This window comes from Miniopterus natalensis, chromosome 1 (genome assembly GCF_054644295.1).
Source record: "Miniopterus natalensis isolate mMinNat1 chromosome 1, mMinNat1.hap1, whole genome shotgun sequence".
NCBI classification, from domain to species: Eukaryota; Metazoa; Chordata; class Mammalia; order Chiroptera; family Miniopteridae; genus Miniopterus; species Miniopterus natalensis.
In genome coordinates this window covers 114,309,545-114,331,589 of record NC_142081.1, presented here as the reverse complement: position 1 = coordinate 114,331,589, position 22,045 = coordinate 114,309,545, and the positions used below count along the sequence as shown (strand labels likewise).

The window sequence follows — 22,045 nt, the reverse complement described above, 5'->3', positions numbered from 1 at the left end:
CCTCCCAATATCAAAGTAAACATTAAAACATTTAAAACTATAGTATATAGAAATAGGTACTTTAAGCTTTCTAAATGAGAGCATGAAGGCTCAAAAGAGAATGTTATGTAGGTGGTTAACTAGAACTTTAGAAAAGTTTAAGATACACATTTCCCTTTTCTCCAAAAATGAAAGCAAAAATAAGCAAATGTAATATCCTCTAGTAATTAAAATAATCAAAAGGGAAATGAAAAATACTAAGGCTCATGAATTAAGCTTAGGCTAAAAGAGTTCCTCATGATGTTGAAAATCTTCATTTCTGTTTTAAGAGGAAATACTAAACTTGCTGGAAGAGGAACCTTGTATTTCCACGGCCCTTGTTACTGTAGATGAGAAGCTGACCACGTTAATTCCCCTCATTTCTCCCCTAAAAGGAAATCACTTAGCTGGGTCTGAGCAGGAGCGGTGACATTTCTCCATTCGTGGCACATGAGGGGCTCACCATGTCCCAGCCCCTCACTCCTCATTTAAGATAAGATGGCACTGGCCCGCTGCGCAGCACTAAAGTTATCGCAGCTGCGGGATTTTCTTACAGCCGCCCTGCACAGGCTTTTGTTTTCACAATATCTGGAAATGGCCTAGGAGCAGGAATCAAAGAGAGCACAGACACGTTAGAAATCACAGGGTTGCAGCCTGAGCACAGAAAGCACCACCGCTGAGCCGCACATGCCGCTTCCTCAGGCGGGTGACGGCTCCTGCCCGTGGGCAGCTGCGGGCTCCCTGCCGAGCCCTTGGGCTTCTCCTTTAAGCTAATTCCCTGAGGCGAGTCTCTTAGGGGCTGTGATTAGATGGCCAGAGGAACGGGGGACGGAGGGTTTATTTTAAAGTTTGGGTTTTCTCAATGGCGTCTAAGGCGTGACAGGCTCCTGACAACACTATCACCTGTTGCCTGCGCACTTGGTCCCTTAAATATAATAAACGCACGGGGGCAAAATCAGTGTTACTCAGCTATTTAAATTCTACCCAGTCTTTATTAGCTATTATCTGCTCTAAGCAAATTTAAATGAGACAGGCTTCTGCTGTACTTTCCTGAAAGGTAGGAAAGATCTAATGATTGAAGCACCACAAGGTACTGTTTCACTTGCAAGTTAATTATGGTAGAAACACGCCATTTCCTAAAGTGCGATCAAAGTCCCACAGAAAGTGTCCATTTTAAACGTGTCCATTTCAGTTGTGAATAATTTTGTTGTATCACCAAAGGTCATAAGCCATAAATATGACTGTTCCATGTACTTTACCATTTCCATTAAAAGCCCGTGTACTTTCTACTCCCAGTATTTGAAACACACATTCCACAATTAATACAGGTCCCTCAGGTGAGCTTGTCTCACAAACTCACGGGACTGAACTGTGACACATACAGAAAAGGCATGAACTTGCAAAGTGAGTTAAGGTGGTAAGTAGGTTACGTTTGTAATATGACTAGTGACTCAATTTTAAGAAATTATTGAAATATGGTTAGAAAAAAGAAAAAGTTTCAAAAAAACCATCAAAGATTAAATTTGATTTAAAATACTCTGAATCATGGTCACAGAAAAGACAATTTTCTTATAATGTGGGATTCTTTCTATCAACCATAAGAGATACCAGAAATATGTGAAAGAGTTAATAAGTTTTCTTCACCCTGGTAGTTTAAAAAGCTTTTCATTGTCCTACATAATCTGAGTTACCCACAGATGGTGTCTGGTGTCTGGTGGAAACCCCACTCTGTGACTCCGCAGCCTTACCTCCAGGGCCTGTGCTCTTTCTTTTCGCAGACAAGCAAATTCATTAGGCAATTTGCGGTCACTCGCTAGGGACCGAAGGTCAAAATAATATTTGGCATAGACACTGGCAGAGACGTGCAGACGAAACCGGAGTAGAAATAAATACTGCGTCTCCAGCTCATTTCTGAGGAAGAAGGAAAACACAAAACCCACACGGGCGCGTCAGTCCCGGGCGCCCGCAGGCCCGGCTCAGCCCGAGGCTGCTCTGACTTAGTTACGAGACCGCAGAGGCCCCGCTGCGCTAACGCTCAGACAGCGCCCAGGGCGCAGGGCGGGGGCCCTTCCGCACCCCAGCACTTTGAGTTCGGGACAAGGGGGAGCAGGGGACGTCCCCCTGAGCCCTGTGCTGCTGGCCCGGGCTCGTTCCCCAGAGTCCCGGCGGCGCAGCTGGAGGCTCCCGCTCCTCCCCGCGCACAGGCCCCGCTGCGGTGCGGGCGGCAGGAGCTGCGGGGCTGTTTCTCAGCTCTGAGACCCTGCGGGCTTCCTCACCAGGCCTGTGCCAGGAAGGGGCTCATGAAAGGAGAGATGTGCCAACACAGGAGCGGGCACATGGCCATGGCAGCAAATGGGGCCACTGAGGGCTGCCACTATTATCTTAGAGGGACAGGTCTTGAGGCAACAAGGAATCACCTCTAGTAAATAAATAAACAAAGATGCCACACTCAGGGGGAAAGGGGAACCCTCCCCGCCCCCAGTGCACGGGGCTAATGTCAAAGAGCATATGCAAGTTTCTGTTCAACTGAACCTTACTGGGGAGAGAAACTGTCACTTTCACAGAACTGGACACACTTTTAAAACTTTGGAAGGCAGAAGATTACAGATCGATGTCTTGGCTGGACTAAGCCCACCTTATGATATGGCTTCTGAGCGAGCACTAGAGTCAAACTCCAACAGTGTTCCCCACGCTGGGGATGAGATCCCGAAATGTTCAGCCTGCCCTGCCCCTTCCCAGAACAGCAGGGGGACATTCCCAGGTGAGGTGCGTTCAATAAAGGAGGAAAGGAAATTTGGGAGCAGTCCCTTTGCTATGTGACCATAGTGCTGTCACTTGCCAAGAAGTTAAATAAATATAAAATTACAGTAAATTGTACTACTTAAGTCACAGTCATCCCTTGATAGTCATTAATAAAATGATAAATACCTCAACAAACATAAGAGAAGCTTTTCAAACATATTTGCTTTCCTAGTTTTAAAGCTTTAATATTTTATCCACTGGATAGGTCAGCAAAAGCTTGACGTTCTCCGGTATGGAGAACAGTCAGAATATGAGCAGAGATGAGGTTTTCCTCACTTGTTACACTTTAAACCTAACTGAACCTACTTCCAAAATTAATTTCCTGTCCATTGGCCATAAATCTACAGAACTGTAAATCAGATAAAGTTCTGATAACCAGCTAAACAGGACTTACAACAGGAATAGATGCACTTTACTGTCCCTTTTACAATTTCATCATAACTGCATGTTAACTGTGACATACAGCACCTTCCTAGGGTCACCACTTCCCTTCACAGGGATTAATCATGAAGCAAAGCGTGATGCCTACCGATCATGCAGCGTCTGGTTTATTCTCTGTTGTTTTTTTAGTTTTTCAGTGGCTACATGGCTAGATGGCAGACCATTTAGGGCACAGCAAATTTTCTGAGTAGCAGGCTGTTCAGTTTACCTTATTCTTTTGAAGGGAAATCATATTCTCAAAAGACACATAGATGTTGGAAAGTTTTAAGAAAAAGCTGATAGACACCAATTTTCCAGCTTAGACTCCAAGGAGATCACTACCAATAGGAGACAACAGCAGGTGGATGATACCAATGTACATGAAACACGGTTATAGTGCCTTCCAGTTTCCACAGATCATTAACAAAAGCAGCCTATTATAAACATAGCTCCTGGGGTTTCTCTGTTCATACTCAAAGAGCATTCTCTACAACAAATCTATACCTAGACACTGCCGCCATTTCCCCTGAAGCTCACATCGATGACACGTCACACAGCTTCCTGCACGTTCTCTGATGTTATAACGAGAGCCAGAGGCCCACAGGGTGAGCTGCAGGTGTTGAGAAAGCTTCAGCTGCCACCACAGTGGGGCTACTGTTCATGAGCACAAATTATCCTTCCCTCCAGAGACAAGTTTGAAGACTGATGACAGTGGTGTCAAAGTCAGTTTAGCTTCTGCAACTTCCCGCAGAAAACTAATTCCATTGGTTTCAATTTTATTATTTGCTGTCATAATGTTTGCTAAGATTATTACCAGCAAGGTCACTCTGACTACCCATTTTACATGATTATCAAAGTGTCCTTTTCTATCAAAAGCCATTTTGAGCTACTGATAATCCCTGGACCCTTCTCTTCATCACAAGTATCCTCATGTTAGTTCTCAATATGCATTTTGGTCATTCTGAAAGGGTATTTATCTAGAGTAATGAGAAAAGGTAACAGAAACCAATTCTGGCTACTGCCCACCATCATCTCAATTTCCTATGCTGTCAAATATAATCTAGGGGGGTCTTCCCACATTTTCTTAAATGCCACCCACAAAGACATTTTTGAAAATTGTTATTAAATTTATTCGGGTGATACTGCTTAATGAAATTATATAGGTTTCCAGCATACAGTTCTCTGATATATCATCTGTATATGGCATTCTGTGCAGACCACCCAAAGTCAAATCTTTTTTCATCACCAGATATTGGACCCCCGTTACACAAAGACATTTTCACTGTCAGGTAGGCACTTTGTCTGCTGGAAATACCTTTTGGGCTCATCCTGCCTACCACCCTCAGGGCCCTTCACAGCAGTTAATGTGGCCCGATCAAAACTCCTTGTGATGTTTGGTGTTCCACTCCCATCTCTGCATGCCAGCTCTGAGGAGCACCCTCATGGGTAACCTATAGCTTCCCACAAAGCAATGCTGTGGTTGCTGAGTGCCCCTGAAAATTCTCAAATGGGGTGGGCACTGTGCCGCGAACCAGCCGCGGCGAGCAGGACCGTGCTCCGGAGGTGAAGAAGAAAAGAAAGAGACGAGGCAATGGGGCTGGGAGGGCTCTCTCGCTCAGGGATGCTGAGTGAGAGTCAAGCAAGCTTTATTCAGAGCCACAGCATTTTATACAGCGTTTCAGGGCATCCGGCCAACCTTCTGACCTTCTACGACATTCCTAGATACAACACTTTAGAGGAGGTTGCAGCCACACTGGCGTCTCAGAGGACTGTTTCCCAGATAAGGTAGGGGAGTATCTGGTCTAATTGGATCTGGGAACCATGCGGGGCTGAGCACACAGGGCAGCAGACATGTAGGCACTCCCTGATTTACAGGGGGCCTCGGCACTGACGCGCCTGGCTGATCTCTTTCAAGAACACCAGTGCGCCGCGGTCCGCTGCCCCGGGGCCCAGGACCCCACAGCACTGGAAGAGGCCAGTGATGTTTCTCTAACTGCCTGAGAGGTAGGACCTTCCTAAATCAACAGACCTATTTTTAAACATGTGAAATGCTCATTCAAGAGCAGGAGAGAGCACAAGAATCTGAAACCTGTATATGTGGCTAATCTTCTATCATGGTTTCTTTAACAACACAACTTTAGATAAAAGGAGGAAAAAACCAGTAAATGCAAATATACAATGTGTGACTCAGGTTTGAGCTGTAACCCACTCAACAGTCTAAGGCCATAACAGTGGCCAAAAAATTATTTAAAAAGCCAAATGTATGCCCCTTAAAAACGGAATGGAGACAACAGAAAAATGTTGACTGGGATCCAAACGGGTGGTAGAGTAGGTAAAAGTTACCCTCACTCCTCCCAGGACAAAACTGGAATTATGACTAAAATATAGAGCCATCAAGTTGAATAACCAATAGAAGACTAGCTGAGTAGAAGTCTTATAACCAAGGATTTATGAAGAAGCCACATCGAGAGGCTTCTGGTAGGAAGGGTAGAGACTTGAAAAGGGCTGGCCCCGGCTCCCACGTGCACTGGCCAAGCACCCAGAGGGCTATCTCAGCCACAAAGGTCTCCTCTTAAAGCACAGGGTCTCAGCCCCACACCCAGCTCCCCAGCCCAGAGCACCAGAGCCAGGAAAAGGAGCCCACATAACATCTGGCTATGAAAATAATCAGGGATCTGTCTTCCAGGGAGAGAGAGGAGTCTCATAGAAACCCAGGTCCCGTCCTCAAGAGCCAGCACACAAAATCTTGTTTATGGTCACTTACCCCAAGCACAAACAAAAGGAGGGTGGCTCAGTGCACACTAGTGAAAAGAAACTGGGATGTGTGGCTCTGAGCAGAGAGCTAAGGGACAGCTGCCAGGATCTCTGTGCTGAGTCCCTCTAGCCCACTGCCCACAGACATCATCTTTCTTGGGTTGAAGACTCTTCTCCTATGATATCACACTGAGGGAAAGCATAATCTCACCCTTCCAATCCCTGTCCTCTCAACCTGCAGAGCTCATATCCGACAGAAAATTCAGCTACCTGGGCCGAGGGTGTGGAGGTCTGGGCAGACTCAGGGTGTGTCAGAGACTGAGTTGTGTGGCTTTGGGTCAGGGGCCTTTTCTCCCCACCCCCTTCCTTAGAGCTTAACAAGTCCCACCCCACCCCCATAAGAGATCCACTAGTTCCACCGTCTGGAATCCTAAGAGCCCTGCCCTACTGGACTTGGGGTCTCCAGGAGCTCTCAGCTAAATCAAGGAAGACTGAATTGTGTAGCTTCAAGTCAGGGGTCAATTTTCCCTCGAATATTCAACTGGTCTAGAACCGTCTCTTCACATCACCAAATCTTGGTCTGTTTGGGCCTGGTAAACTCTGTTGGTTGACCCCAGATGACTCCCTGAGACAGTGCTCTACCAAAAAGTCTGTGGGCACTCAGCATTTGACAACTGGATTTGATGTACTCTGGGAACTTTTTTCTGAGTGGCCTGAGACTCGGCACGGACACCAAGTTTGAATATGTATCAGCCTGGTGAACACCACTGGCTCCTACCTGATGACTCACTGAGAACGTAACTCACCTAACTTGGTACTGCCAGAGGCTCTTTCAGTGACCCAACTTAACAGGCAGCCTACAAGTGGAGGCAGGTAAAGGTGGATTGTGAAGTGCCTTGGGCCTTTTGCTGACCTGCACTAAAGCTCACTGCTGCTGGGAGGTGGCCTTGATGAGCAGCTTGGCCCTTCCCATGCACTCCCAAAGCAAGGGCAGCAGCAAACTGTGACTCGCTTTATAGCTCCAAGATGATTGCCCAGGGCCAGTCACAGGTAGAGTCTGACACTGACCTGCACTGAGTCAATCCCAAAAGGCGTAAAAACCAACACACCCAGTGGCAAGCTTCAGACAACATCAGAGCAGGACTCAATTAGCTCCATAAGCAGCACATTCAAAGGGAGATCTCAGGAAGCAAAGACCCCGCTGAGGTGAATTCTGCTTCATGTGGAAGCTCCTGCATATCAGCTCATACACCGTGGTCAAGGTCAATCTCCATAGTCAACCAGCATGAGGGCCAACTCCACACATAGATGGGCCAACAGCAATCATAACTAAAATACAACAGAAGGCTTTACATATCTCACACAAGAACCATTCCTGGAGCACCAGTAAATGTGATCACATAGTGTGCCAAGGGTCCCACAGGATACCTACTACATAAGGCCACACCACCACGACAGAGACACATAGCAGAATGACTTAATACACAGAAACAAACACAGAGAGGCAGTCAAAATGGGGAGACAAAGAAACATGCCTCAAATGAAAAAACAGAAGAAGTCCCAGAAAAATAATTAAAGAAAATGAATGCAAGCAATCTACCAGATACAGAGTTCAAAACAATGGTTATAAGGATGCTGAAAAAACTTAGTGAGAACTTCAACAGCATGAAAAAGAACCTAGAAATCATAAAATAGAACCAGTCAGGCCCTGCCCGGTGTTGCTCAGTGTTTAGAGCATCACCATGAGGACCAAAGGGTCATGGGTTTGATTCCCAGTCAAAGGCACATACCTGGGTTGCTGGTTCACTCCCTGTCCCAAGTCTGGGTACGTGCAGGAGGCAACCAGTCGATGTGTCTACCTCACTTCAATAATCCTCGCTCTCTCCACCTTTCTCCCTCCTTCCCTGCCTCCCACCCTTCCACTCTCTCTGAAAAGCAATGGATAAATATCCTCAGGTGACGACAACAGAAAAAAAAAAGTCAAAAAAAAAAAAGAATACAATATCTGAAATGAAAAGTACGCTTGAAAAAATAAAGAATAGTTTAGATGAAGCAGAGGACTGAATCAGTGATTTGGAAACAAAGCAGCAGAAAACAATCAGAAGAACAAAAAGAAAAGAAAATTGTAAAAAATGAGGATAGTTTAAGGGACATCTGGACAACATAAACGGTAACAATATCAACATCATAAGGATGCCAGAAGGAAAAGAGAGAGAGCATGTGAGCATGTAATTAAGAACTTATTTGAAGAAATAATGACTGAAAATTTCCCTAACCTGATGAAGGAAAAAGACACAGAAGTCCAGGAAGTGCAGAGAGTCCCAAACAAGACGAACCCAAAGAGGCCCACAACAAGATAAATCATAATTAAAGTGGCAAAGATTAAAGACAAAGAGAAAATCTTAAAAGAAGCAAGAGAAAAGCAGTTAGTTACCTAAAAGGGAGCTCCCAAAGGACTGTAACTGATTTTTTTGTTGTTTTTTTTTACTTTTAAAGCCTTCCTTTTTATCTTTAATTTTATTTTGTTGTTGAAAGTATTACAGATGTCTCCTTCCTCTCCCTAGATCCATTCCACTCTACTGCCACCCTGTTCCCAGGCTTTTATTGTACTATTTTCTGTGTCCATGCGTTGTGCATACATGCCTATAAGTTCTTTGATTAATCTCTTCCCAACTCAGCCTTTTCTTTTGATATACGTCAGTCTGCTGCATACTTCACTGTCTAAAAATATGGAACGCTGCACAAATTTGCATGTCATCCTTGTGCAGGGGCTATGCTAATATCTAGGAAGTGATCATCATGGTAACTGATTTCTCAACAAACATTTCAGGCCAGAGGCACAGGCAGGACATATTCAAAGACATTAAAACAGAGGATCTACAGCCAAGACTACTCTAACCACCAAGACTATCATTTAAAATTGAAAAAGAAATAATGAGCTTCCTAAACAAGAAAAAGCTAATACCAAAACAGAATTACAAGAAAAATAAAGTATTTTCTTTAAGAATATGAAAGGAAGACAAAAAATCAACAGGGAAATGCAGACCTTAAATGAACCACTAGACCTAATGGATTTAATTGACATTTATAGAACATTTCACCCCAAAGCAGCAGAATACACATTCTTCTCAAGTGCACATGGAATATTCTCAAAAATAGACAACATGTTAGGGCACAAGGCAAGTCTCTAAAAATATAAGAAGATTGAAATCATATCAAGCATCTTCTCGGATCACAATGCCATGAAACTAGAAATCAACCACTATAAAAAAACTCAAAAATATTCAAACACATGGAGGCTAAACAGCATGTTATTAAACAATGAATGGGTTACCAAGGAGATCAAGAAAGAAATCAAACACTTCATGGAGAACAACAAAAATGAACAGACAACAACCCAAAACCTATGGGACAGAGCGAAAGCAGTCCTGAGAGGAAAATTCATAGCATTACAGACCTATCTCAAGAAACAAGAAAAAGATGTGATGACCTATCTAACACAACAACTAAAAGAACTAGAACAAAAACAGCAAGTAAAGCCCCGAGGAAGCAGAAGGAAGGAAATAATAAAAATCAGAGCAGAGATTAATGACATACAGACTAAAAAAACAATACAAAAAATCAATGAAACCAAGAGCTGGTTCTTTGAAAAGGTAAATAAGATTGATGCACGTTTAGCCACACTCACCATGAAACAAAGAGAGAACCCAAATAAGTAAAATGAGAAATGAAAGAGGCAATATAACAACTGACCCAACAGAAATACAAAGGATTGTAAGAAAATATTATGAGCAACTATATGCCAACAAATTGGACAACATGGGGGAAATGGACAAATTCCTAGAAGCATACAACCTTCCAAAGCTGAATCAAGAAGAGGCAGAAAACCTGAAGAGGCTGATAACAACTAATGAAATTGAAGCAGTAATAAAAAAACTCACAGCAAACAAAAGTCCTGAACCAGATGGATTTACAGGTGAGTTTTATCAAACATTCAAAGAAGAATTAACACCTATTCTATTCAAACTCTCCCAGAAAATTCAAGAGGACGGAAAACTCCCAAACTCTTTTTATGAGGCCAACATCATCCTAATCCCAAAACCAGATAAAGATACTACAAAGAAAGAAAATTACAAGCCAATATCCCTGATGAACATAGATGCTAATATATTCAGGTTTTTAATCGAAATGGTTTTAGTTTTTGCCCATAGAGTATGATGTTGGCTGTAGGTCTGTCATAAATGGCCTTTATTATATTGAGGTATGATCCGTCTATTTGCTAAAATACTAGCAAACTGAATCCAGCAATATATTAAAAAGATCATACATCATGACCAAGTGGGAATTATTCCGGGGATGCAAGGTTGGTACAACATTTGCAAATCAATAAATGTGATACATCACATAAACAAAATGAAGGACAAAAATCATATGATCATATCAATAGATGCAGAAAAAGCATTTGACAAAACCCAGCACACATTTTTGATAAAAATTCCCAACAAAGCGGGAATAGAGGGATCATACCTCAACATAATAAAGGCCATTTATGACAGACCTACAGCCAACATCATACTCAATGGGCAAAAACTAAAACCATTTCCCTTAAAAACAGGAACAAGACAGAGATGTCCACTTTCACCACTCTTATTCAACATAGTACTGGAAGTCCTTGCCATAGCCATCAAACAAAAAGAAAACATAAAATGTATCCAAATTGGAAAGGAGGAAGTAAAACTGTCATTATTTGCAGATGACATGATATTGTACATAGAAAACTCTAAAGACTCCATCAAAGTATTACTAGATTTGATAAATGAATTTGGAAAGGTAGTTGGATACAAAATCAACATCCGGAAATCAATGGCAATTTTATACACCAACAATGAACTTTCTGAGAGAGAAACTACAAAAACAGTAGCATTTACAATTGCAGCTAAAAAGATAAGATACCTAGGAATAAACTTAACCAAGGATGTAAAAGACCAGTACTCGGAAAAGTACATGACACTGAAAAAAGAAATAGAGGAAGATTTAAACAAGTGGAAGAATATACCATGCTCATGGACTGGAAGAATTAATACCATTAAAATGTCCACACTACCCAAAGCAATTTATAAATTCAATGCAATTCCTATTAAAATACTGACAGCATATTTCACAGACCTAGAACAAACATTTCAAAAATTTATATGGAACCAAAAAGGACCCCAAATAGCTGCAACCATCTTGAGAAAAAAGAACAAAGTGGGAGGGATCACATTACCGGACTCAAACTGTATTACAAAGCCACTGTAATCAAAACAGCCCGGTATTGGTACAACAACAGGCATACAGATCAATGGAACACAACAGTGTCCCCAGAAATAGACCCACGCCATTATGGTCAGTTAATATTTGACAAAGAAGGCAAGAGTATCCAAAGGAGTAAGGACAGTCTCTTCAATAAGTGGTGCTGGGAAAATTGGACAGATACATGCAAAAGAATGAAGCTAGACCAGCAACTTTCACCATACACAAAAATAAACTCAAAATGGATAAAAGACTTAAATGTAAGTCACAAAACCATAAAAATCCTGGAAGGAAACATAGGCAGTGAAGTCACAGACATCCCACATAGTGGAATTTTCACTGATACATCTCCTAGGGCAAGACAAACAAAAGAAAAAATAAACATATGGGACTACATCAAACTAAAAAGCTTCTGCACAGCAAAAGAAAACAGCCTCAAAATACAAAGGAAACCCACGGTCTGGGAAAACATATTTGCCAAGGATGTATCTGATAAGGGGCTAATTTCCAAAGTGTACAAAGAACTCATAGCACTCAGCAAGAGGAAGACAAACAACCCAGTTAAGAAATGGGCAAAAGACCTGAATAGACACTTGTCCAAAGAGGACACACAGATGGCCAAGAGACATATGAACAAATGCTCAATGTCCATAATCATCAGAGAGATGGAAATTAAAACCACAATGAGCCAGGCCAGGTGTGGCTCAGCATTTGAGCATCAACCTAGGATCCAGGCAATTGGGGTTAGATTCCCAGTCAGGGCACATGCCCGGGTTGTGGGCTGGATCAATGATGAGTCATTGATGTTTCTTTCTCTCTCTCCCTCTCTTTTCCTCTCTCTGAAATCAATAAATATATATATAAAAAAACAAAAAACACACAATGAGGTACCACGTCACACCTTCAGAATGGCTGCCATCAACAAATCAACAAACGACTTCTGCTGGCGAGGGTGTGGAGAAAGGGGAAACCTAGTCCACTGCTGGTGGGAATGCAGACTGGTGCAGCCACTATGGAAAACAGTAGGGAGGTTCCTCAAAAAATTAGAAATGGAACTGCCTGATGGACCCAGTGATTCCACTCCTAGGAATGTATTCTAAGAATCCTGAAACATTAATCAGTAAGAATATATGTACCCTGATGTTCATAGCAGCACAGTTTACAATAGCCAAGATCTGGAAACAGCCCAAGTGCCCATTAGTAGATTAGTGCATAAAAAAGCTGTGGGACATTTACACCATGGAATACTACACAGCTGTAAAGAAGAATCTCATAACTTTGGGACAGTATGGATGGACCTGGAGAATATTATGCTAAGTGAAATAAGCCAGGCAGCAAAAGACAAACATCACATGATCTCCCTTATACATGGAATCTAAAGAACTTAAGAAACTGATGAACAGAATAGATTCAATGACATGGAAGCATAGATTAGGCTGACAAATGTCAGAGGGATGGAGGAGGGCGGGTGGGTGGAGGGGGAGAGAGTAACCAAAGAATTTATATGCATATATGCACAACCCAAGGACAGGGACAATGGTGGGGGGAGGGACTGGGGAGGGGGATGGGACAGGGTGGGAGGGGTCATTGGGGAGAAAAAGGGACATTTGTGATATTTTAAACAAAAATAAAATAAATAAATAAAAAACAATATGAAAGGAAAAACAGGCATACAGTTATAAGGAATGAAATGGTATTAAATATATATCGATCAATAATCACTTTAAGTGTAAATGACTTGAATGCTTGAATTAAAAGACAAAGGGTAGCTGATTGAATAACAACACAAGACTTATATATATACTGTCTACATGAGACCCAGCTAGGATTGAAAGAAATATGGAGACTGACAGTAAACGGATGGTAAAAGATAGTTCATGCACACGGGAAAAAAAGCTGGGGTAGCAATACTTGTATCTGACATAATTGACTTTAAAACAAAGGCTATAATATGAGGCAAAAGGGACACTACATAGTGATAAAGGGATCAACCCAATGAGAGGATATAACCCTTGCAAACATTTATTCACAAACATAGGAGTTCCTAAATACATAAAGCAGATCTTGATGGATATAAAGGGAGAATCCACAGCAATGCAGTCACAGGTGGAGATTTTAACACCCCAATTCACATAAGTGGATAGATCTTCCAGAAAGAAAATCAACAAGGAGACACCCATATTAAATGACACACTAAACCATATGGATTGAATTGATATTTTCAGAGCATTTATCCTCAAAGAAGCAAATATACTTCAAGTGCACAGAGAATATTTTCTACAATAAATGGAATGTTGGAGCACAAAACAAGTTTCAATAAATTTATGGAAACTGAAATCATATCAAGAATTTTCTCAGATTATCTTTTAGTATTATACACTAAATTAACTTTTTTAGTGTATAGTACTAAAAGTTAACCGCAAAATAAACTGAAAAACACACAAACATATGGAGGCTGAATAACACCCAACTGCGCTGGCTGGGTTGCTCATTTTGTTAGAGCACAGTCATGTACACAAAAAGGGTGAGGGTTCGATTCCCTATCAGGACACATACCTAGGTTGTAGGTTCAATCCCTGGTGTGGGCACATATGGGAGGCAGCTGATGGATGTTTCTCTCTCTCTCTCTCTCTAAAAAAACAATGAAAACGTATCCTCAGATGAAGATTTTAAAAAATGAAGTAGCATTTAACTAAACTATCAATGGGTTAACAATTAGATCAAGAAAGAAATTGAAAGGTACCTTGAGACAAATGAAAATGCAAACACAACCCAAAATCTACTAAATACACCAAAAGCAGTCCTAAGATGGAAATTCATATACCAGTGTTCCTCAAAAAATAAGAAAAAGTTCTAATAAACTATCTAACCTTATGCCTAAAGGAATGAGAAAATAAACAAACAATGCCCAAATCGAGTAGAAGGAAGAAAATAATAAGACCATAGTGGAAATAAACAAAATAAAAATTAAAAAAATAATACAAAAGATCAATAAACCTAGATCTGGTTCTTTGAAAAAATAAACAAGATTGATAAACCTTTAACCAGATTCATCAAGATAAAGAGGACTCAAATACATAAAAGCAGGAATGAAAGAGTAGGAACTGACACCAAAGAAATACAAGGGATTATCAGAAAAGATTATAAACAACTATATTTCAACAAATTAGATAATCTGGAAGAGATCGATAAATTTCTAGAAATACACAATCTTCTAAAAGTGTACAAAAAGAAATAGGAAATCTGAATAGACTGATTACAGCTAATGAAATAAAAGTTTTAATAATTAAAAAAAAAAAAAAAAAGCTTCCAACAAACAAAAGTCCTGAACATGATGGCACAGATAAATTTTACCAAATATTCAAAGAAGAACTGAAGGTAATCCTTCTCAAACTATTCCAAAAAATTTAAGAGGATGGAAGACTCCCAAACTTATTTTATGAGGACAACATTACCCTAATTTCAAAACCAGATAAATACACTAAAAAGAAAGAAAATTATACAACAATATCCCTGATGAACATAGATATAGAAATCTTCAACAAAATATTAGCGAACTGAATTCAGCAATACATTAAAAAGGTCATACATGATGATTAAGTGAACTTTATTCCTGGGATACAAGGTTGGTCCAATATCCGCAAATTCATTTACCTGACACACAAAAACATAAACAAAATGAAAGATAAAACTATATGATCATATGAAGAGATGCAGAAAAAAATTTGACACAATCCATAACCCACTCAAGATAAAAACTTTCAGCAAAGTAAGAACAGATGGAACATATCACAACATAATAAAGGCCACATATGACAAACACACAGCTAACATCATACTCAATGAAGAAAAATTGCTATAGTTTCCCTTAAGATCAGGAACAAGACAGGGATGTCCACCTTCCCCACTCTTATTCAACACAGTGCTGGAAGTCCTAGCCATAGCCATCAGGCAGTAAGAAAAAGTGAAAGGTAACCAAATTGGGAAGGAAGAAGCAAAACTGTCAGTATTTGCTGATGACAAGTTACTGTGTATAGACAACCCTAAAGATTCCACCAAAAAACTACTAGAACTGACAAATGAGTTCAGTAAAGTAGCCAGACATATGATAAATATCCAGAAATCAGTTGCACTTTTATGTGCCAATAATGAACTATCAGAAAGGCAAACTACAAAACAATCCCACATATAATTGAATCAAAAACTACCTAAGAATAAATGTAACCAAAGAGGTAAAAGACCTGCGCTTGGAAAATTACAAGACACTGAAGAAAGAAACTGAAGAAGATACAAATAAATGGAAGCATATACCATGCTCATGGATAGGAAGAATTAACATCTTCAAAATATCCATACTACCCAAAGTGATCTATAGATTCAACGTAATTCCTATCAAGATACCAATGGTGTTTTACAGAAGTAGAACAAATAAGCCAAAATTTTATATGGAACCACAAAAGACCCTGAATAGTCACAGCAATTGAGAGAAAAACAAACAAGGTTGGAGGTATCATGTAACCTGATTTCAAACTATACCACAAGCCTATAGCAATCAAAACAGCATGGTAATGGCATAAAAACAAAGCTATAGATCAATGGAACAGAATAGAACGTCCAGAAAGAAATCAACACCTATATGGTACATTAATATTTGACAAAGGAGGAGAGATCAGTCAGTGGAGTAAAGACAGTGTATTCAATAAATGGTGTTGGGTAAATTCCACAGATACTTCCAAAAAATGAAAGTAGACCACCTTTTCTTACAACATATACAAGAATAAACTCAAAATGGATTATTAACTTAAATGTAAGATTCAAAACCATAAAACTCCTAGAAGAAAAGAGGCAATAAAACCTGAAACATTTCTCTTAGTAATATTTTTTTGCTGATATATCACCTGAACATGGCAAAGACAAAAAAATAAACAAATGGGACTACATCAAACAAAAAAGTTTTAACACAGCAAAGAAAAATATGAACAAAATAAAAAGACAACACACTGATGGGAAAACATATTTGACAATAATATATCTGGTAAGGGGGTTATTATTCAAAATTTATAAAAAACGAATATAACTCAAAACCAAAAGTACAAACTATCCCATTAAAAATGGACAGAGGACCTGAACAGACACTTCTCTAAAGAGGACACACTGATGGACAACAGACATATGAAAAGATGCTTAACATCACTAATCATCAGAGAGATGCAAATTAAAACCACAATGAGATATCCCCTCACACCTGTCAGAATGTCCATCACCAATAAATCAACAAGCAGGAAGTGTTGAGAAGGATTTGGGAAAAGGGAACACTTTTGCACTTTTGGTGGGAAGGCAGACTGGTGCCGTCATTGTGGAAAACATTATGGAGTTTCTTCAAGAAATTACAAAGGGCACTGCCTTATGACTCAGTGATTCCACTTCTAGGTATGTGTCTGAGGAAACCCAAAACTTGAATTCAAAACAATCTATGCACCTCTGTGTTCACTGCCGTATTATTTACAATCCTCAAGCTATGGAAGCAACTCAAGTGCCCATCAATAGATGAGTGGATGAAAAAGCAATGGCATATTCCTCAGTCATAAAAAGAAATCTTAGCATAGAGTGAAATCTTACCATGTGTGAGAGAGCATGGCTGGACCTAGAGGGGATTATGCTAAGTGGAATGAGTCAGTCAGAGAAATACAAATACCACATGATTTCATTTTGCAAAGCGTATGATTTTCTAACCATTATGCTGCACACCTGAGAATAATACAAAATAATATTGAATGTAAAGTTTTATTGGAAAAAATAAGAAGTAAATAATAAAGAAGAGGGGGAAAAAGGACTGGAACTGGCAGACAGCTTTCAGAAAGCCATGAAGATATTAATAGTACTATTCTTTTAGGATGTGAGCTTCTAAAATGTTTGCCAATAACCATCAGAGAAATACATTTCAAATTATCACAGAGATTACTACAACAATAACATATGAAGGCCTACTGATTAGTGAAGTATATCAATTGTTATAGCAAATGTGCATAGAAAATTGAATGTACTTGTATGCCTCATTCAGTTCTCTGCACAATGGAACCTTTAAAAATATTTCTTAATATGTAAACTTTATGGGGGCAACTGAGGTATTGGAAAATGGTTAGAAAGTTCACCAAAACCTTTCCAACTCACATGTCCTTGAGTGTGATGCCCTGGTGGATTCGGCAGAAGTGCAAATTCCATACAGCCCGGTCTTTCAAATACTTGGCAGCAAGAAGAATGGCTCCCAGAACAATTCTCCTCCAGTTCGTGGGGCAAATGTCGATCTCAGCATACACTGTAAGTCGTTCTAAGTAAATCTGCAAAAGTAGAACACTGGTCTTTGATTCTAGTTCAGTTTAGCTGCTGTGATAAGAACTGTTAGGAATGACAGATTTCATCTGTTTCTGACACGCCTTTTACTCTTAGGTTCTACAGAGGCTGCTGGGCCAGCCAAAGCCAGAGGCCAAGTCACAGCTGCAAACCAAATACTTTTGTTGCCTACTTGGCCCATGTGAATTCCCAGCCCACTTTTCGGTCACAGGAATGAATGGACACCTTGGCAAAGGGCTCCCTGAAGGAATGTTATTACCATCCCGCTGGTAAAGGGCAGCACACCCAGGCCCGGCGCAGATGCCTGAGTGCCTGCCATGCGCGCTGCTTCATACCTGGCTGGTAGTTATGGGGCGATTTTACAGAGCACTTGAGTGTGTAAATCCCTGGAAATACTGAGCACATTTGTATCTTCTTTACACAGTGACTACTCCTTTTGTGGCACAAGCTGAAGGAAAAACCTTGTTGTCAAGAGAAACCCCCAGTGGCTGCTGTGGGTGCAGCAGGACAGGCAGGACAGACAGGAGTGCCTGAGGCAGGTCCGAGCAGCTGTCAAGTATTCCTGGACTTAGTGTCCTTGGAAGAAACACACACGCAGACAAAGAACAGTCCTGTTATATCCCCCAAGCTTCACATCTCCATTATCATTTCATGAAATTCATCTCTGTCTCACAGAACCAGAAGCTTAGTCAATTCTATTGGTTTCAGGTGGTAACAGAGCTGCTAGTGTCTATCCCTGGTCCTCCTCTAAACCTGCCAGGTAGCTGGTGAGGTTTCGTGATTTCTTTCACATAGTGGATGTCTATTCCACAAAGAACTGGGTGAAGTTAACAGTTAAAGAAAGGCTATAGAGGCAAGTGGTGACTTGTTACCTCAAAAGGTGCTTTGCAGTACAGCATGTGTGCCATCGGACAAAAAAAAGAAAGTCCCATTTTGAAGAGTATCTTTACTGTCTGAGGTTATCAGATTGACAGCTCAGATTTACCAAAGGTCTTCAAACTCAACAGTATTTTAAAACACAAGTGGCTATTGAACATTATTTGTTAGTGAAAGTTTCCGACAATCTCCCAAAATTCAGCGCTGTCAGGTATTCTAAGAATGAACCTCCTTACAAGGTTCAACTTTCTACTTTATGGGAATAATTAGAGGCACTTATACAATGTTGGTAACCTCTCAACTTCCCATCACCTTCACTGGCAGATGTGCTATGTGCCACTATTCATTCATTTATACCACTTGCCCCCCCGTGTCAGTGGAATTGAGATTTCTCTTCTCACTGAAACTCTTCTATCAGTGAAGCCGATCTCGTCCCACTCCTGAAGAACACCTCCCACAATTGCCTCTCTCTGAAGAATCCTCTGTCTTCCAGACATTGCCCCCAATGTGAATGTTTATGTTGTTCCCCTCCCACCCCCCACAACCCCAAGACTGCTTCCTCACGTTGCTCACAGCAAATGCCCTGATGCTCCTTCTCATCTCCCATTCTCTCCTCAACCCACTTTAGTCTGCCCCTGGCACTGACACTCTACTGAAGCTACTATTGCTAAGGCCATCGATGCCTTTGGCATACAACCCAGAGCTCTTCATCCCCCCTCCCCAAGGACTCCCTAACATCATATAGGGCACTGTCACCTAAGTGTTTGGCCAAAACCCGCCAATAAAGTTACCCTGCTCAAATCGATTAGCAATTCTTGTCATCTCCACCTGTCATTGGAAATCAGACTGCTATCTCCTATTTGTCACGTCTCACCTGTGTCACTGTTATTGTTTGCTGACTTCTTGGCCTCCACTTGGACTCCCAGCTACAGTCTCTTCTCCCCATAGCAGCCAGGATGGCCTCTAACTAAGAGCACTTCTCTCCCCTGCTCAATATCAGCCAAAGGATTCCCATCAAACAAATAAAAATGTAACTTCTTCCCATGGCTTGCAAGCTACAAAGCCCTGTAATATAGGACTTGCCCTTCTATGGCCTCATGTCCTACATTCTTTCCTTCATTCCACTCAGAGCACAATGGCCATACCTCACTGTTCCTCAATCACAAAAAACACATTCTCATCTCAGAATCTTGCACTTGTCCCCTCGGCCTGTAAGGACAGAGCTCCTCATCTTCCCAGTCCAGTGAGGTCTCTCCATCCTCAGCACTTAGATCTGTAAGGACTATCACACTAAAGGGAGAAGGCCCCAGGACTGGCTTAGAGTGGTGGCAAAAGGAGAAAATAATAAATAGAAGTCAAGATAAGTGAGGTTCAAGAGAGTGTGTTGAAAATGCTAAATGCTGCCAAGAAGTTGCTCATTCCATAAATGTCCACTGAATATCTACTCATGTCACTCTTCTGTCTTCTATACACTTTTTATTCACATTCTTTTTCTGCATTTGAACAGCTAATCCTAATTCCCTACCTCTAGCTCAGATCCATGCTCTAATTCCATGCATTGGAGTGATTTCTAGAGACCTCCACTCTGCTGTCTCCCAGGTGCATTGAGCTTAACTTGTCTACAAAAGACCCGCCTCCTCCAACCCAGATGCTCTCCCTCCTGTATCACTTGCTCCCCTCATGGGAGCCCCACTCCTGCCTTTCTCCAGCATGTGCTAAGCGCTCCAAGTGGCTGGTAGCTCCATGAAAAGTCCTGCATCTGACCCATTGCCCATTCAGGGGTCTCTATTCAGAAGCACAGGCTGCCTCTCCAAGGTTTGAACTGAATACTGAAGGAGGCGGCACTGACCTAAGGAATCTTTCCCTCCAGGCCAAGCAGCAGACTTTCCCCTTTAGGTTTGCTGGAGCAGGAATTAGTACAATCCCATTACTTCTCACTAGAATAGGACCACCTATTCCAGATGATACAATCTGACCATAGGAATTCTGTATGAATGACACAAAGGTCCTCACACAGCTGTAGCTTAGCAGGCAACTAGAATCCTGGGCAACTTCATGGGCAGGCACAAGAGGACAGCAAGGATGGATGAACACCCATCATCCAAAGAACAGATAATTTAGAGCTCTAGTTTCCAATGAGGACACACATTAGGACTGCCTGGGGAATACAGCCTGGGACTCAGCTTAGGCCTACACTGAATCGGTCACTGCCTGGGGCCCACAAGGTTTTGTTATTGCCAACATCCTGCCCCATCAGCACACCTTGTAGGTGTGCACATGTGTGCACTGCATGTGCACGTCTCGAGGTGTGGAGGGAGAAACCGGAAACCTCTCCTGCTGCCTTTAATAGCAATTCTTTTGGGATGACAAAAGCAAGGGGATTTGAAATTATAATGATTATTAAGCTTAAATGTGTGTATTTCAATTCCTTTGATAGGTTTCCCTTAATAAAGTTCTGAAAGAACTCTTACCAAAGTTGTTATTGAAAATTCAGCTGTTAGCTTTAGGGCATTGAAAAAAGGCCGAATGAATGTATAAATAGATTGGGGATCAGGATTATCATCAAAGTTTTCCTCTGGAACCGCTTCATGCTGAAAGAAGGAAAAATGCAATGTAAGTATCCACTGAAGATAAACATGAAGTGCTTTCAGGAGACCTATCTCCTACCTGTGCCCACGTGCCCCTGAAAATAATTTTGATTGGGTGACATGTCTTTTAGTCTTTTAAATATAAACAATGAGACCTAAAAAAACAATAGTGATTCAATACCTACACTCATTTAAGATGAATGCAGGCACAACCTCAGAAAAGTTACATGTTCCTTTCCACCTTCCCCATACAGAATTCTATCTAAATGTAAACTATCTTTAGGCTCAAAGGACTTGTTCATCCTCATGTCCTACTTCTCTGCAACCAACTCTGAAAATGTGTTTCCAGTTTCCTGTACCCACAGGGCCCTAAGGCTGTGCCGTGCTAAACAGCAGGCAGCAGTCACATATTGCTCTAGGGCATCAGAAGATGGGAACTGGAAATTTTCTTGTCATTCTAATTAATTCAAAATTTAAATAGTTGTTTAATTTTCTTCATAAAGACCTTCACATATCTGTTAGGTTTATTTACAAATGTTCATATTGTTTGATGCTACCGAAAACTATCTTTTAAAACGAAATACTTTTCTGGAGGGGGCATGTTTACTCACCTTAGCTCACCACCTGTACAAAGCTGAAGCTCAGTTCTTACTGACATATTTCCTATACAACATTCTTTTTGCAAAATAATTAGATACATGAGGTGAGGAAGAAAACCAAAAAAAGATAATTTTGACTTCAAGTTGGAGGTAGTAATTTTCTTCTAGTGATTAATTTCAAAGCAAATCATCATGAAATAAACACAATTATAAGGGAAAAAATACAACCTCAATACAACTGATACTTACTGTCAGCGGGTGCAGCCTTTCATCAAAAATGTCCTTGGATCTGTCTCCATCTCTATAAAATAAGAATGTGATTTTAAAAACCAATCCAGGAATTGC

The 22,045-nt window shown here is 41.0% G+C and overlaps 1 protein-coding gene and 1 pseudogene across 1 annotated transcript; both read right to left on the bottom strand.

Annotated features, from left to right (window-relative positions):
- Window positions 1-391: 391 nt before the first annotated feature.
- LOC148094344 (cyclin-Y-like protein 1) lies at window positions 392-21,409 on the bottom strand. The gene is made up of 5 exons (XM_087821470.1): window positions 21,329-21,409; window positions 20,985-21,104; window positions 17,458-17,624; window positions 1,767-1,929; window positions 392-617 (listed from the first exon to the last, which is right to left on the bottom strand). The coding sequence occupies exons 1-5, from the start codon at window positions 21,407-21,409 to the stop codon at window positions 507-509; spliced, it is 642 nt and encodes a 213-aa protein (XP_087677596.1). The 3' UTR covers window positions 392-506.
- On the bottom strand, window positions 8,718-8,779 carry LOC148094345 (U6 spliceosomal RNA; annotated as a pseudogene).
- Window positions 21,410-22,045: the final 636 nt, after the last annotated feature.